The sequence below is a fragment of the Populus euphratica genome, unplaced genomic scaffold, assembly GCF_000495115.2.
Source record: "Populus euphratica unplaced genomic scaffold, PopEup_1.0 scaffold104.1, whole genome shotgun sequence".
NCBI lineage: Eukaryota > Viridiplantae > Streptophyta > Magnoliopsida > Malpighiales > Salicaceae > Populus > Populus euphratica.
Genome location: NW_011499915.1, coordinates 785,706 through 802,370, shown reverse-complemented (window position 1 = coordinate 802,370; position 16,665 = coordinate 785,706). Strand labels below are relative to the sequence as shown.

General features: G+C 32.0%; 2 protein-coding genes across 4 annotated transcripts; both read right to left on the bottom strand.

Moving 5' to 3' along the window:
• Positions 1-4,601: 4,601 nt before the first annotated feature.
• Positions 4,602-6,699, bottom strand: LOC105134522 (proline-rich protein 4). Of its 3 annotated transcripts, none has more exons than XM_011038971.1 (3): positions 6,434-6,699; positions 5,635-6,213; positions 4,602-5,595 (listed from the first exon to the last, which is right to left on the bottom strand). In XM_011038971.1, the coding sequence occupies exons 1-3, from the start codon at positions 6,597-6,599 to the stop codon at positions 4,895-4,897; spliced, it is 1,446 nt and encodes a 481-aa protein (XP_011037273.1). In that variant the 5' UTR covers positions 6,600-6,699; the 3' UTR covers positions 4,602-4,894. The 3 variants fall into 3 exon arrangements, with proteins under 3 accessions (XP_011037273.1, XP_011037274.1, XP_011037272.1); XM_011038972.1 differs by having other exon boundaries at positions 4,602-5,644; positions 5,753-6,213; positions 6,434-6,697; XM_011038970.1 differs by having other exon boundaries at positions 4,602-6,213; positions 6,434-6,697.
• Positions 6,700-11,571: 4,872 nt separating this feature from the next.
• On the bottom strand, positions 11,572-15,515 carry LOC105134521 (translocon-associated protein subunit alpha). Its single transcript, XM_011038969.1, has 8 exons — positions 15,236-15,515; positions 14,509-14,673; positions 14,334-14,384; positions 14,081-14,169; positions 12,912-12,989; positions 12,592-12,795; positions 12,142-12,213; positions 11,572-11,924 (listed from the first exon to the last, which is right to left on the bottom strand). The coding sequence occupies exons 1-8, from the start codon at positions 15,294-15,296 to the stop codon at positions 11,874-11,876; spliced, it is 771 nt and encodes a 256-aa protein (XP_011037271.1). The 5' UTR covers positions 15,297-15,515; the 3' UTR covers positions 11,572-11,873.
• Between the last annotated feature and the right edge of the window lie 1,150 nt (positions 15,516-16,665).

The following is a 16,665-nucleotide window of genomic DNA, read 5'->3' as shown; positions in this document are numbered from 1 at the left end:
CCACTAAAATCTGACCACTTTTTTTTCTCTTCTCCCATACAAGGAACTAAAATTAAAAAAAAAAACGTTTGAGCCTATAATTAAATTTTATAAATTATTAAGAATTAAAAACCTATCATTTGAACAGCTATAAGATCAAAGTGTATTTTTAGCTCTAAATTTAGAAAAACCATCTTGTTTTTTAGTTTAGTCCATTACCTTTGAATCTTACATTTTCTTAACAAATATGTTCTAATTAATTATCAATTTGGATTTATAAAGACATAATTTTAAAAAATTAATTTAGTAATTCACTATAATTTTTTTTATTGAAAAATAAGATAAGAAATAGTATTTTCCTCGTGATTTTTAACTTATTTTTTAATTAATTAGCATGCAAGACATGGTTTTGTGGATGAGGATAACATGTCTGCTAGAAGCCATGTAACTTTCAAGTAAATAAATATTAGCATGAAAGATAAATAATATAAAAAATTATATAAATTGTAAATTTTAATTTTAAATTTTAAATTATTTGATTAAATCGGTCCAAAAATAGGTTGGATGGGTCATATAATCAAGTCGAAAGGTGTTTAATACTTAAGCTATATTTGTTTTTTAGAAAGTGGTTTTTAAAAAATTATTTTTCAAATTTTTTTATGTTTATTTATCATTAAAAAAGTTGGTCAATGAAAAAGATTTTCTAGTCAAAGAAAAATTTGGTTTCGTTTCTAGAAAAAGTGTTTTTCTGAAAAATTTGGACGAAAAATATTTTTTGAAACTTGTAAAAAACTTAGAAATATCATATTATTTATTGATTATCTCAAATTTGATCCTCAAACTTTTGATTGCTATATATATTTTGTTTTAAATATTTATTTTTTAATTCCATCTCTTAAAATTTAATTTTCATATCAACTTTGGTCCTCATTTTTATAACTGTTATTTGTTTTTTTCTTATTATTTTCATTAAAATTTTATATTTATCAAATTTGATCATCATTCTTTTTATTGTTACTTATTTTATATGAAATAATTTATGAAATGTTAACTATTATTATTTTAATTTATTCATCTTTTAATTTTTTTTATTTTTTAGATTTGATCTTTATTATTTTAATTATTATTTATTTTATTTGAGATAATTTATAAAATTATATTTTTTTAATTTTATTTTCATTTAACTTTTTAATTTATAAGATTTGTTACTTATTATTTTAACAAACTTGAGAAAAATAAAATATTAATAAGTTATTTTCCAGTTTATTTTTTGTGGCATAACCAAATATTGGAAAGTGTTTTTTTAACTTATCTTCTATTATACTATTAAATATTAAAAAATAATTTATTTTTCTGAAATTTATTTTTTTAAATTCATTTTCTAATTTTTTTTTTTTTTTTTACAAACAAACGGCCTTAGTCTCAACTATTCGTTCATGTAATCAAATTATTAATTAATAATCCTCGAAGGAGACAACAAGCTGCAATCAAATTGCTTTTCAATGGCATAGCCAGACTGCAACTTGTATGGATTGGTATAGCAGTCCTTAATTAGCCAAAGGACCATCATTTCTTTAATAAATATAATTAATTGCACCGTTTTTTTCAGTTCGGCCTGTATGGACCTCGGCAGTGTCTCCGCTAAAATAACAGCTAACAGGGCCTCCTCTTAGACAATACTTTTAGCTTCAATTATTTCCGTGCATTTAAGATGGGAAATTTAAAATATCATAAAGGAAATTTTATTTTTTTATTTAAAATTAAATATTTTTAAATATTTTTTGACATGTAAATATCAAAATAATTTAAAAATATATATTATTTTTATATATTTTAGAATAAAAATATTTTAAAAAATAACCACAACTACACTTTCAAACATATTTAATTTTTTTTTTTTGGGTTATTTCCATGCATCTAAGATGTGAAATTTAAATATCATGAAGGGAATTTTATTTTATTTTTATTTTTATTTAAAATTAAATATTTTTATATTTTTGTATCTTTTTTGATATACAGCTATCAAATAAATTTTTAAAAATAAAAAAATATTTTAAAAATCAATCAATATCATTTTTATTATTATAATGAAAAACAACAATCAATATCATTTTTATTATTATAATGAGAAACAAATAATTGAATGATATTAATAAATGTTATGATTGTTCATCATTAAGTGTCAAATATATTGTAGTCAATCGGATTTTTTGGAGGCTCTATTAATAAAAATGTGTTTGAGAATGGTTTTGATTGCTTTTTAAAATATTTTTTATTTAAAAAAATATGTTAATAATATTTTTTTAATTTTAAAAAATTATTTTTGAAATTAACATATTAAAATATTTTTAAAACAAGCGTGTTTAGTTCTGTATTTCAAACAACTTTTTTAGCCATGTTTATTTTCTGGAAAGTAGCTTTTGAAAAACTATTTTTCAAACTTTTCTGTATTTGTTTGCCATTAGAAAAGGTGGTCAACTGAAAACATTTTCCAGTCAATGAAAAATATTTTCCTGTCAACAAAAAATACTTTCTAGTTAATGAAAAATACTTTTCAGTTAAAAAAATTTGACTTGGTTTTCAGGAAAATATTTTTCTATTTAGCTGTGTTTATTTTCTGGAAAGTAATTTCTGGAAAATCAATTTTCAAACTTTCTTGTGTTTGTTTGCTGTTATGAAAGTTGGTCAATGGAAAATACTTTCCAGTCAAAGAAAAAATTGGCTTGGTTTTTAAAAAAGTGTTTTCCTGAAAAATTTAAGCGAAAAATACTTTCTGAAAGTTGTAAAAAATTTAGAAATATCATTATTTACTGATTATACAAATTTGATCCTTAAACTTTTGATTGCTATATATATTTTGTTTTAAATATTTATTTTTCAATTTCATCTCTTAAAATTTAATTTTCTATTAACTTTGATCCTTATTTTTATAATTGCTATTTGATTTTTTCTTATCTTTTTTTATTTATCAAATTTGATCCTCTTTCTTTTGATTGTTACTTGTTTTATTTGAAATAATTTATGAAATGTTGATTATTATTATTATTTTAATTTCTCATATTTTAATTTTTTAATTTTTTAGATTTGATCTCTATTATTTTGATTATTATTTGTTTTATTTGAGATAATTTATGAAATTATTTTTTTCAATTTCATTCTTATTCAACTATTTAATTTGTAAGATTTGTTCTTTATTATTTTAATAAAATTGAGAAAAATAAAATATTAATAATTTATTTTCTAACTCATTTTTCATGACATAACCAAACACTGGAAACTGTTTTACAACTTATCTTTTATTACACTACCAAATATCAAAAGTAATTCACTTTTCTGGAATTTATTTTTTAAAAAAAAATACTACTTTCTAGTAAACAAACAAAAATTTATTTTTCCAGAATTTATTAAAAACAAATTATTTTTTAACAAACAAACAAAAATACTCAGGTTCTTTCAATACTTGGACAGAGTATATATTTGATGACAACTATTGTTGACATAAGCAATGTACAAACTAAGGTATGATTTTTTTAAAAAAAAAAAAACAATTGATATAACTTTGATTAGGAATGATTTTTAACTTAAATAAAGTTATTATCACTTAATTATGTCAAAATTTTGATATAATCAGTTTTATGGATTCTACACTACCTAACTTGTTCCAAGAATTTAATTTAAATCAGTTTTAATTAATCGAATAGCTTATAGCTTAGACTTATTTTTATCATAAATTATTTATAAGAAAACAACTTTTAAATTATGATCTAAAATGCAAGTCTTTTTTCACAAATCACACCAGCCAAACTCCAAGACGCCAAGAAAAAAAAAAACTACGTGTTTATCAGGCTTATTTACACCTGCAAAAAAACCCACCGCTCTTGCAAAAATATATGATCGGATCCTTCAATTCGGACCCCATACGCTACTCTTTGCACGGACAGGAAGCTCTCAGGCTGACCATGGCCGAATCCTTCCTCCTTCGGCAGACGCAGTAGTACTGATGTATTCCACTTCAATTTACTACAGAGGCATGTAACGCCCATCAAGAACCTTTCTAATGCTTGATTCATGGTTGTTTCTAGCTAACCAGATTGCTAAGATTATGGTTTGATTCTTCCTTTGGCACCACACTCTTGCCTGTGCTGCGTGCATGTGGTCCATACTCCATATGATAAAAAGAAAGGCCAGTCAATGCTCAGCTGCCAACCAAAACATGGAAATTGTCTCCCATTATCGCTCTCTTTAGTCTCTTTAGCCTGTAAGAGCATTCTGTCCTTTTTTTTAAGTAGCCCAAAGTGTCAATGTTAGCAACCAAAAACTGGGAGTTCTTGAACATCAAAACGAGTTGTGATAATGGGCAAGGCCTATTTCAAATTCAGTATCTTTGCTACCACTAGTTGTTAATTTGAACATCAAAATGAGTTATATATGGTAATGGGACGAGTCCATATCTCAGATTAGGTACACACACATGAACTCAAGCTGATCATGCTAGTGGATGCAGTACACAAGAAATTATTACTGGGGTTTTAGAAAAAGACATTCGACTAATTAGTTAAAGTTATCTGCTGGCTTGCCATCATGCAGCAGTGCAACATGCAAGTGTAAGTGAATTAGTACTCTAACAGAAATGACATATAATATTATTGCAAAGGCATTGAAAGATGAAATTTACAGGTCAATAAGAAAAGAGGAAATTCACAGAGACAATCAATTTGACTTCATTGGCAACATAGGTAATAATTAGTAAATAACAATCCCCGCTCTTCACTCCCCATGATGTCTTCTTTTGCTTTCTTTCCCTATCTTGAAGGGTTTATTTCAGTACAGAATAGAGAACTTCACACTAGCAGTCATAAATAATTGGGAGAAGCAGCATTCATCATTCTTGCAGGTAAGAAAGCTGCAATATAGCCTAATGAATGGGAGAATATGGTGGCAAGGGAGGCCATTTTCCAAACTTGGGGTGGTGGAGGTACTTTGAAGGAATCTTGGGGTGAGGAGGAAGCTTAGGAAGAGGAGGAAGCTTAGGAAGAGGGGGGCATGGCTTCTTGTAAAATGGAGGGATCTTTGGGATTGAAGGGAGAGGCTTGTAGATTGGAACAGGAGGTGGGAGAGGCTTGGAGATGGGAACAGGAGGTGGGAGAGGCTTGTAGATTGGTGGTTTTGGCTTTGGTTTGTAGACTGGAACAGGAGGGGGCTTGAAGACTGGTGGTTTAGGCTTGTAGATTGGGGGAATCTTGGGGTGAGGGGGAAGCTTGGGAAGAGGGGGGCATGGCTTCTTATAAAATGGAGGGATCTTTGGGATTGGAGGGAGAGGCTTGGAGATGGGAACAGGAGGTGGGAGAGGGTTGTAGATTGGTGGTTTTGGCTTTGGTTTGTAGACTGGAACAGGAGGGGGCTTGAAGACTGGTGGTTTTGGCTTCGGTTTGTAGACTGGAACGGGAGGGGGCTTGAAGACTGGTGGTTTTGGCTTGTAGATTGGGACAGGAGGAGGCTTGAACACTGGTGGTTTTGGCTTTGGTTTGTAGACTGGAACGGGAGGGGGCTTGAAGACTGGTGGTTTGGGCTTGTAGATTGGGACCGGAGGAGGCTTGAAAACTGGTGGTTTTGGCTCTGGCTTGTAGATTGGAACTGGAGGTGGGAGTGGCTTCTTGTAGATTGGGACCGGAGGTGGCTTGAAAACTGGTGGTTTTGGCACTGGCTTGTAGATTGGAACTGGAGGTGGGAGTGGCTTCTTGTAGGCTGGAAGTGGTGGAGGAAAAGGCTTTGGAGGGAAGACCTTTGGTGGGAGAGGTGGGAAGACCTTCGGGGGGAATGGAGGAAAGACTTTAGGTGGGAAAAGGTAAGGATGGTGAAAATCTTTCAATGGTGGAAGTTTCCATTTAGGCAATGGAGGCAATTTAGGTAGTGGTGGATACTTGAAGTGAGGCCACAAGAATGCTGAAGTGCAAGTCACAGGTGAAAACTTCAGTTTCCCTGCAAGCCCAAATGTGTGTTTCTCATCAGTTTTCGACTTCAAGACAATCTTGGAGGACTCTAGGCCATCGTGGGACGGGCATGGTGCAGCTGATGCACTGTGAAGCTGTGCATGGCATTCCTCCTTCAATTTCCCATCCTTCACAACATCACTTGGAAGAGACACTTTGAAATTCCCTTCTTCGTCAAGCTCACCAAACCCTCTTGTTTTGAACTCTCCATTTTCAGGCTTGCAATCAATTGTCACTCGAAGCCCTGCAAAAAATATTGCATCAGATTATCATCACCTTCCAGATGTTGCAAGATATGCCAGTCACAATTCACAATGTCTAGCTGATCATGCCACAAGCCTGTGTGACCTTGGAAAGGACAACGCATTTATATAGATAGGATCAACAAAAGTTACATAATAGTGACTACGATTGATGTCACAAAATGACTGCACCCCTAAAATTTGCCAAAAAAACATGTTTACCTGAAAAGGCATGAACGGTCTTAATGTTACTCTCTGCACAATCTGCACATTCTGCTAACCCATCTACCTCAACTGTCTTGTCACCGGCATAGCAGAAAGTTGCAGCAAAGAGTAAGGACACGTAGAAGCACAGAAGTGATCCTCGAAAAACGGGGAGAATCCGCATTGGGAACACCAACACTCAGATGCCAAACTCAGAAGCTGTAATAAGCCTCCTTTTAGTATTGTTGATACAGAGCATGAAGGGCTCGTTACCCCTGAAGACTCATTATATAATGTTGCCAAGGAGTTATTTCAAAGCCTCTCCGACACCAAATTAAGGGCATCACATGAGGTTAGGGACCCTCTTGAGATGACTTTTGTTTATGGTTTGAAAAGGATATATGGTAACGTGCACACCAGATTCATCAACCGGATGACATTGCCTTACATTCAATGAGCTCTCAACTGTGCACAGCTAAGAAAACTTTGTGCTAGCTGCTCTTATCTCTTTAAACCTACTAGCTAGCTCCTCATAAATACTTCACTTTACTGAAACTTGTGGTTAATTTACAATAAATCTCTCGCTTTATAAAATACAGTACATGGTTTTTGCAGCACCACAACTTTCAGAGCTTGGAAGAGAAAAGAAAGAAAACATTACATATCCGAGGCGGATAACAATTTCTCGTGAATCAACCTAAAATGCCAGGTTTCCAACCTAAACTTTTCTCAAAAGTCCAAGATATCAGTGCGTTGCTCGCTTATAAACCGAATAGAGTTGTCATTTTGGTGCAACAGAAAAGAGCAGTAAACAATAAATTTAGAGGAGAAAAAAGGAAAAAAAAATCTGGGATTCAATGTGCGAGCCACCATTTTAGTTAAAGTTTTGCACCCCCTATTACGCCAAGCCCATGCTGCTGTCACGTCCTATAACACAAAACCCCAACAGAAAATTGATGCTCTTAACAGCTCGATTAAAGGACTGTATCGTGCACGATCCCTCCCTAAAATATGCAGTGTTTCGACATATGAGTTTATCATCAATAGACACGTGAAAGCTGTTTGATTTTTTCAGTGTTTTAGTCTCTGATTATTTGAAGGTATTAATTCATAGCTAGTCATGCTATCATGTGTTGAAGACGGGTTGAATATATATTAGTTGATTGCTACGTGCATGATTTACGAGTTTTATTCTGCTGTAAATTTCAACTGATGAAAATCAACAATGGCGTTTTCACTTGTCGCCAATAGCAGAGAGAAGAGTATGTTAAAGAAGAAATATTTTATAATTAAGTAAAAATATTATTATCATACGGATGTTGTTCTCTGCTTTCTTTCTGTATCCATCTCTCTCCATAAAATAAAAATAAGAATTACTCCTGAAATAATAGAAGATTTCTTGAATTGGGTCTACTAAATTTGCTATGTAAGGTCAGGGTATCCTGGGGACAAAAATGCAATAACACCGCACACAAGGACAAGGGGAGCTTGCTGCTTTCTTGGAAATAAAATCATTTTAAGAATGTTAATCAGCGAAGACGGAAGAAAAATGATCTTAAGTTCAATCCAAATAAGATTAAATTAAAAAATTAAAAAAAAAAAAACAAATCTGAAAAAACATGAGCTCAGGTACATATCCCGAGCCCAGCTCAAAAAAGCGTGAGTGCATGGATGTAATGCATTGGAGGTGTTGCCCAGAACTAAGGGTGCTAGGCATGCATCCCAGTGCTTTTATAAGCTCGAGCATGATAGCTCGAGTATAATATATTTGAATTTAAATAATATATTTAAATTTATTTTTATTTTTAATTAGCTTAAATACCTTACATGAATTTAACACTAATATTGTTTGGAGTAAAATTCACTAAAAATATTATAATAATAAAATTATATTGTAATTCTTTTTCTCCATAAAATTCATGAAATATAAATATATTATTAATTTTTCAAATCAAAGTTTCACAATCTTTTCAATTCTTAATATTCTTAATATTTATATTTTTAGAGTCTATCTTTCTAAAATATTATTATACTTTTTATATATATATACTTGAATTACTAGATATTATCTGCTATTACCATAACTACTAGTTACTTAATTTTCCATATATCACCTTATTATTATCATAATGATGGATTACTTAACTTAGCAAGTATCATTTGTTACCTCTTATCAACCCTCTAATTTTTTTAATTATCTAACATATTAATTTTATTCCTCCTCATCTTGTGTTTTGATAATTACCTGATAAATTTGTGTGGATTATATCTGTCCACCGTCAAGAATCAAGCAATCAAAGATTAAATGAGGGGTCATGAGTGGGTGATATATTAGGTAAAGCAACAAATACTCTCTTCATGACGCCACTATTTGCCCCTGAAAAGGTGCAATATCAATATCAGACAGATCTTTTCCTTCCCTTGAAAGATAACACATGGTTTGGGCACTATATGAGGCAAATGACACCGTGCAATATGCTTCAGAATAAGTTAATCTCCATGCTAAAACCGGCATAACAGCCTGCTGTGGCAGTTCTGGCATGGCCATCATAACACAGTTAAACGCGTGAATTGTGAGGCCCTAACATAGTCTGGGTGCTGGTGCGAAGAGGATGGGTCAGAAAGAGGAAATTAATACTGTTTGAAGAAGGGACCTCCATCAATCTGCTGTGGTAATGTTCACTGAGGACGGCGGTAAGAGTAGATATATGTGCTGCCACAATCTTTTGGGTTTGCAATCGGAAACATTTTGGGAAAATTCAACTGCTTCGAAATGAACTTCAAGTTTTGTAGATGAAAAGGCATCGGATCTGTACAAGGGACATCTTGGGAAATTCAACTGCCCTGAGATGATATTTGAAATTCTGCGGACGAAGAGCCTCCGGTCACAATGGTGTCCTGAATTCAATAGCCAGCCAATGATGAGGACACAATCATTCGGTATGTAACAAAGGTGAGCTTCGGACATTTTCATGGGCCAGAATTCGATGGCCGATCTCCCTTGTCAGAATCTTGAAGCGGCGACCAATTCTCGATATCACCTCCTTCTTAAATGCTCAACAACCTCCTATTTGTGTCCATGGAGCTATGATAATAAGAATATTTGATTAATATTTTAAAATATATTTTATTAAAATTTTATATTAATATTTTATATTTAAAGTATAAATAATTTATTAATTAAAATATATTTTATGATAATATATTTAAGATATTTTTAATTTAAGGTAAGTATTAATTTTAAATGCAAGCCTATCACATAAATGAAAGGATTGATTAATGAGTTTAAAAATTGAAATTGAAAGAATAAAAAGATGGTCAAATTTCAAAAAGAGATATCGGTGCAGTCCAAATCGGAACACTATTCGGTAATTGGGTCATATCTGGAGCTGTAGATCTCAAATTTATATCTATTTTATATAGATGAAAAGATAAAACATAGGCCTATAACTTTCATAGGAGCCCAAGATTTAAAAGGGTCATTTTTCAAGTTCAAATTGTAGCAGCAACGAAGAAGTCCAAATCTGTCTTGCAACCCGAACATTGTTTAATTTTTGATCCATATATAGATTTTGGCCATATCTGGAGTTCTAGAAGTCCAAATGAGCTGAATTTTTTACACAAGAACGCTGAGACAATTTCCTACAACTTTCATGTTTGCAACTGGCTCCAGTTTTGACGTTATCAATGACGTTTTGGGCAGACAAGAGAAGATAAGGATTGTCACCAAGTCAAGAGTTGGCCACCCACTCATCAATTAGTCATCAAATCAATAGTTCCTAATTTTGGCCTATAAAAGGAGGCATTTTCCATGCATTTAGGCATCTTGGTTTCCAGATCAAGATCACGCTTTTCCTTTCTCTCTTTGTATTTTTTGTATTGTTTATGTTTTGTTTTTATTAATATCAAATTTATACCTTTCATTTTATTTCTTTTACTTAGTTAACTTTTATCTTAATTATATTTTTATTTTATTTATTTATTTATTTTCCTTTCATTATGCCTAGTTAAATTTATTATGAAGGTTACACTAATGGTGTAAGAATAAGTGTAGTGTAAACTTAACATGGACTTTAATGTTTGATACTAACATGTTTTGTATTTGTTATCTTGTTCACTCTTTAATACTTTGCTTGTTAAATGATTAATCTAGATTTATATTGTATAACACTTGATACAACAAATACTTGGCACTTTCATAATCTATATCGTATGGTATAACTATCACTTGAGTTATGAAAGAAACTTGATTTGTTGTTAATATAAGTTATAATCATGAATATCTGACAACATTTACAAGTATTAGCATTATTTGAATAAGATAACTAATGTAATTATGTTAACAATTTATAACCTGATTAAAATATCTTTTGTATGTGGTTTCCAATTGAATAATAAAAGTTTATACTATACTTGTTTGACATACCATTAGCGAATCTTCTAGATATTTGTTATTATCATTATTTAATCCTTACATTAATATTTCATCTCAAAACTTTTATTATCATCGTTTTCTTCTTCTTTTTTTATTGTTATTATTATTATTTAGTATTATTTTTGTTATTATTATAAATTTGTTGTTATTATTGTATTATTATTGTTTATAATTTATACAATTAATTTCTATATAATTTGATCTCAATCTTATTGAATTATTTATTATTTCAACGCTTCTATATTTTAAAAAAACATCAATCTTTTAATTAATTATATTTAACTATATCTTTTAATTACATGGAGCCATGACAACCAGAGCATCGAATTCCAAAACTAGGGACCTCACGGGGGAAATTCTAACGATGGTAATCTGATGTATAACACCAGGCACTTCATCATTCACACACCTCATGAGGGGTAACACTTGAAAAAACCCGGTCTATCACGGGTCCCGTGTCGCAGTAAATGTTGAGGAATCATGTTATCTGTCCCCGAACAAGCTATATCCGGAATGAGTTTCCCGAAAAGAGACTGGAAACTCAATGGCGGATGTTTTGTAATACCCCTCAGAGAGATCAACCCCGTCGATAATTGATATTATTAGAAAATCTCATCAAGGACAAATATTCCGAGAAAAGTAGAATTACTCGGATGATTATATCCCTCCTGCACCAAACGAACTGTGACATAAATAGGGTCCCTAGGAAAACAAGCATTGATTGAAATAATAAAAAAGAACGTGTGATATATAAGGCAGTTCACTAAATTCACGACAAAGATATCCTTCCTACCTCGGAGTTTTCTTCAAAAAGGCTCAACTTTCAAAAATTCACCAGGAAATAAAAAACTATAAAATTTCTTTCACATTCTACAAATGCGAGGCAGGTCTTTAGTGAACTAAATTTCAGGACTAATTCATTTCATGAGCTCTCTTATAATTTCCAAATGCCTAGTGTCAGTTACAAGAGCTTGCACTCTTCTACAGTGCCTTGCGCAGCTGAAACAGGGCATGCGCCAGTGTTTACTTCTTCTTCTTTGACTTCTGGGATTGTGACTTGGCCAATGCTGTTCCCTGAACATTACAAAATGTAGAAACACAGATTTATCAGTTACACCTGGATTCTCTGTTACCAATGATACTATAAATGAGGCTACGAAATTTCTCTAACAAGGGAAGAAGGGTGGGAGGAAGAACTATACTGAAAGAGATTTTTTTTATCGTATAAATCAGTATGACAGTCAATCATAGGAGATTTCTGAAAGCAAAGTTAAAACCCAAAGCCACACACCTCAAGCCATTCATCCATGGAGGCATCTCTAGTCCCAGTTCCAACCTCCACTTTCGGAGCCCTCTTAGTTTTCTGACCAAAGAAAAACAGCAAGTTAAGAAAATTTCATGAAGCAAACACATGAAATTAGTTACAAATAAGCAGGCAGGCAGGCATGGTAGCTAAGATATCAACCACAGGCAGAAATCTAATAAGCTCCCTGCCTAATAGGTATTTATCCAAATCAAAACCATTCATCTCATGATTTGCCGGTTCCAGGTACATGTGGAAATTAAAAGAGTTCTTCAATACCAACTTAAATGAAGTATTGTGCGGTGGAGGATCCACCACTTGCCTTCTCAAAAGCAATGAAAATATTCATTAGAGATAAAACAATATAATTTAACATTCAAGTGGCAGTAGAGGAATTGCTTATAGAAAATCATGCAAAAAAGAAAGCATCGTGAGTACCTTAGAAAGATTCTGTATTTGACCATTAACCCATAGACCAAAGAGGACAAGAAGGGCGATTCCAAGGGTAATAAGAAAAACTGACTCCATGCTTAGGAAAACACCAGAGTCAACAACTTCAATGGTACCATTGTGGAAGGTATTTTGGTATGGATGCTGGTCTATCTCGTAAACAATGGTGCCTACAAGATCGAAGCTTCCAGGCTGCACAAAGAGAATAAAACATGCAAGCTCAACTATGGAAAAAAAATAGGTGATGGAGGAAAAGTAAGAGTTGAAAGTTGGGAAAGGACATAATTCTCGGGTAATGATGTCTGTACCTGCAAGTACTTGCTGACACCAAAGATATATGGGAAGGTAGCCTGAGCAGAGGCTGGAACAGTTGCATTGTTGAAGCCCTAAATTAAAACAAAGAAAACAGTTGAATAACAAATAGAGAATTCAATCAACCCTGTAAAAGATGGAAGATAGCAGTTTCCGGTCGAAATAATTCTGAAAAATTCAACAGTACAAAATAAAAAAAATAACTCTTGGCGGTAAGGGCTAAAAAAGAAAAAAGGGAAGTGAAGCCTGACAAAAGCAACCAAAGAGAATCACAGACAATATACATTGCCAACATAAAAAAAATTATTATAGAATAAGTAAACTAGCTAGAGAAAAGTTTTCTATATCTTAGAACTTTTGGCAGGGGATCAACCTCACAGCAGCATTACAAGCAGAGTGTTGCAGATAGTCATAAAAAAATCCATGTGATCCAAACAACAAAGACAGTACACCAGAAATAACCCGAATATTAGGCCTGTGGCTTTTGCCAGCCTTAACAGGGCCATGAGATACATAAACAATAGTGAGTGATTCAAATGCTTAATCAAGCATATGAAACCCACAAAAAGTAATTATCAATGCTTGATAGAAGGAATGAGGGAAGCCCCAATAGAAAAAACAAATGCCTAAACAAAAATATGTTATTGCTATAGGACCAAAGAACCCATGTATATTTTAGTTTCAAACCTTTGATCATACACTGTTCAGCGCTCCAAATTGATTTAACATGTATCATCAAATATAAAGACTATATTGAGTTTTTCAGATGGAGCAGAATTATTTTTATCGCCAAAATAGCGAACTAAGAGATAATTCAGGACTTGATGAGCAAGTTAAAGGCATCGACAATACTGAACTTTGCTATCCACAAGATTTACCAAATGCATACTGCTAATCCATGCAACGAAGCAAAACAGAAGGAGAGGGAGAGGGAGAGGGAGATTTGTTTCATGTGTCATTATCCTTTTCCAGGCAAACACAATTAGACAGCCAAGGGACAGAAAACACACCAAATAGTGCAGGACAACACTGCATATGAAGAAAATAAAAGAGCTTATTTTCAAAGACATGCAATTGACATAATTTATAACAATCAAATTAGAACCTGAAATGGAGATCGTGATATTTGATTTGCAAATCAAATCATACATAAACTGACAATTACCTGAGCAGAGAGATTCTGAACCAGTAGCTTATGATCAAAAGGAAGATGAACACTGGCCCTAATTGCAATGATAGTTATGGGCAGCTCCCCTACATTTCATTCAAACAAGAAAAGCTTACCTCTGGTCAAGACAATGCAAAGAAGTAGAGCAATAAAACACATTCAGATGAACTAAAGAGAGAGTAAGTAAGAGAAAGATCACAAAACAGCATTATAATCCCGTTGCTAAACAAGCCAATAACAGTTTTATTACCATCATTTTTCATTCCAACTAATAGTTCAGTCTCTTCTCCAGCCGTTACCACTGCAACAACCAAAAAACAAACAGAGAGAACAGATTAAACAAGCAGTACAAATCCATCTTCCAAACCCATTAAGAAATTAACAATAATCTTCATAGATGAAAGCAATACAAATAAAGTTCTTACAACGTGCACTGTTTTTGGGGAAAACACAGACTGTCTCAACTCCTGGAGCTGGGCTAAAATTCGCATCACCAAAATCCTGTGCATCTTCACCAACAATCCCAAGATCACTGACTTCTTCCGCAGTCTCTGCGACTTCAGCATCTGAATCTGACTGACACGTAGCAACTACAAATAGAAAAGGAAACGGACAAATTCAATTACTCAAAACACAAACAGATGTATTTAAAAAACATGCACGGATTATTAAAATCCAAAAAACAACAAAAACTCCTTCCAATACAATTCCAGCAAAACCTCAGTGTTATTATCTAACATAAAAATGTTACAACTAGAAATTCTATCACCAATTAGCATTTCGAAAGCACTTTTTTTAATTAGCAAAGCAAAACATCAAGTCAAATTTCACTTTGAAAAGCAAATTAAAACATACAAAAAAAAACACCTGGTCAATCAATAAATCAGTAACGAAGAGCTATGACAGAAACATAATAAAATCCGCGCAAGCATTACCATCGAAATGTCAACAAAATCTCCGAATAACCTAATCAGATCGATCTCAATTCAATCGATTGGCACGATAAAAAGAACTGATAAACGACACAAGAATCAGATAAGAAAAAAAACAGAGAGAGAGCTCACGAACAGAAAAGGATGCGTTTTGCAAGTGCGTGTAGATCCGGATCTGGATCTAGATCTAGGAAATGAGAGGAGGAGACAGTGATATTACCTTGAAGGAGAGGAGAAGCGAGGAGGAGGAGAGCGAAGAAGAAAACCCTAAGATGCTTCATCGTTATCGCCTTGTCTTGCTTCTTGGGTTGACTGAGAGAGATTATTACTGGTGTTTTTTTTAAATTTTTCAGTGTTTTGTTGTCTTTGCTAAGCTTTGTTTTTATCGGATTGGAAATCAAGCAGCCAGGCACCTAGCACCTTGGTTATCGAGTCAAACTGAAAAGAATGTAACCGTCGATTATAACGGGAGTGTGTTTGTACGTATCCTTGAAAATGGAAGGGTAGGGCTCTAATTGATGATAGGAGAACGCGGGTTATACGTTGCCGTTTCGACGTGTGATCTTGCAATTTATCGATCCTTCTACCCCTTAAATGCTAGTGTGTCATGTTTTGGATTTTTTTATGTCATTTTTAATAGTGGTTTTGTAGTATTTTATTATTATTATTATTATTTTTTCTTACCATCTCACCAAAGATGAAGACAGCGTGCACTGTACATGGGAACTGCTTTCGAAATACGGGAAGGCTAGATTTTTCTTTTTCGTATCATGAGTGGGCGGGGTTCATTTTTTATTATTCAGGCTAACTTCCAAAAACAATAAAAAATAGAAAACTTAAAGGAAGAATAAACTAAAATAAAATAAAAAATAAAAAAATTTAAAGTTAATTAGGATTAATTTTTAATACCAGCAACTTTAATTATCAAACTAGGATCACAATCCAAAAGGCTAAAAAATATCTTAAATAAATTCTTGACAAATTAAAAAAATAAATAAGAATTAAATCTTGTATAAAAATTAATGAAAAAAATAATGAAAAATTTGATAAAAAGATAAAAGATAAAAGATAAAGTAAGAAATAGTAATTAAAAGAAGAAAAATCAAAATTTGATAAAAAAAATCAAATGAAATAGAATGTTGAGAGGCAAAATTAAAATAAAAAAATTAAAAATATGATATAAAAAGAAGAAGAACTAAAAAAAAAAGATTAAATTTGAACAAAACTAAAATAAAATACAGAGGATAAAATTAAAAGAAAAAAACCCAAAAAAATAATAAAATAACAACAATCAAGAGGTATCATTATCTAATATAAAAACAAAAAAATTCAAATGAAAATAGATAAAGCTTAAAAAAATCTAAAAAAAAAGAAAAACTAATAAAAAAAGAGGATTGTAATTGAATTTTTCCCCATTATTGTTTTTTTTTTATCAAAATAATATTATTTTTTATTTTTAACTAAATAAAAATCAAGTAATTAATTAGATGAAAATCATGTCAAAACTCATTTAATTTATTTTTTGTAATTATTTTTATCAAGATAATATCCTTTTTACTTTATACTTTATGCATAATAAAATATTCCATTGTCCATCTAAAATTTAATAAAAAATCCTATTAATAAGAAGGTTTTCGTCTTAAAAGAATA

What these genes read in the sequence shown, in the direction of transcription:
- LOC105134522 (XM_011038970.1), bottom strand. Translation starts at nt 6,599, where the DNA reads ATGCGGATTCTCCCCGTTTTTCGAGGATCACTTCTGTGCTTCTACGTG. An exon ending in GACCGTTCATGCCTTTTCAG is followed by an intron (nt 6,214 to 6,433) that starts GTAAACATGTTT and finishes TATTTTTTGCAG; the next exon opens with GGCTTCGAGTGACAATTGAT.
- LOC105134521 (XM_011038969.1), bottom strand. Translation starts at nt 15,296, where the DNA reads ATGAAGCATCTTAGGGTTTTCTTCTTCGCTCTCCTCCTCCTCGCTTCT. An exon ending in CCCCAAAAACAGTGCACGTT is followed by an intron (nt 14,385 to 14,508) that starts GTAAGAACTTTA and finishes TGGTTGTTGCAG; the next exon opens with TGGTAACGGCTGGAGAAGAG. An exon ending in AGTTGGAATGAAAAATGATG is followed by an intron (nt 14,170 to 14,333) that starts GTAATAAAACTG and finishes AATGAAATGTAG; the next exon opens with GGGAGCTGCCCATAACTATC.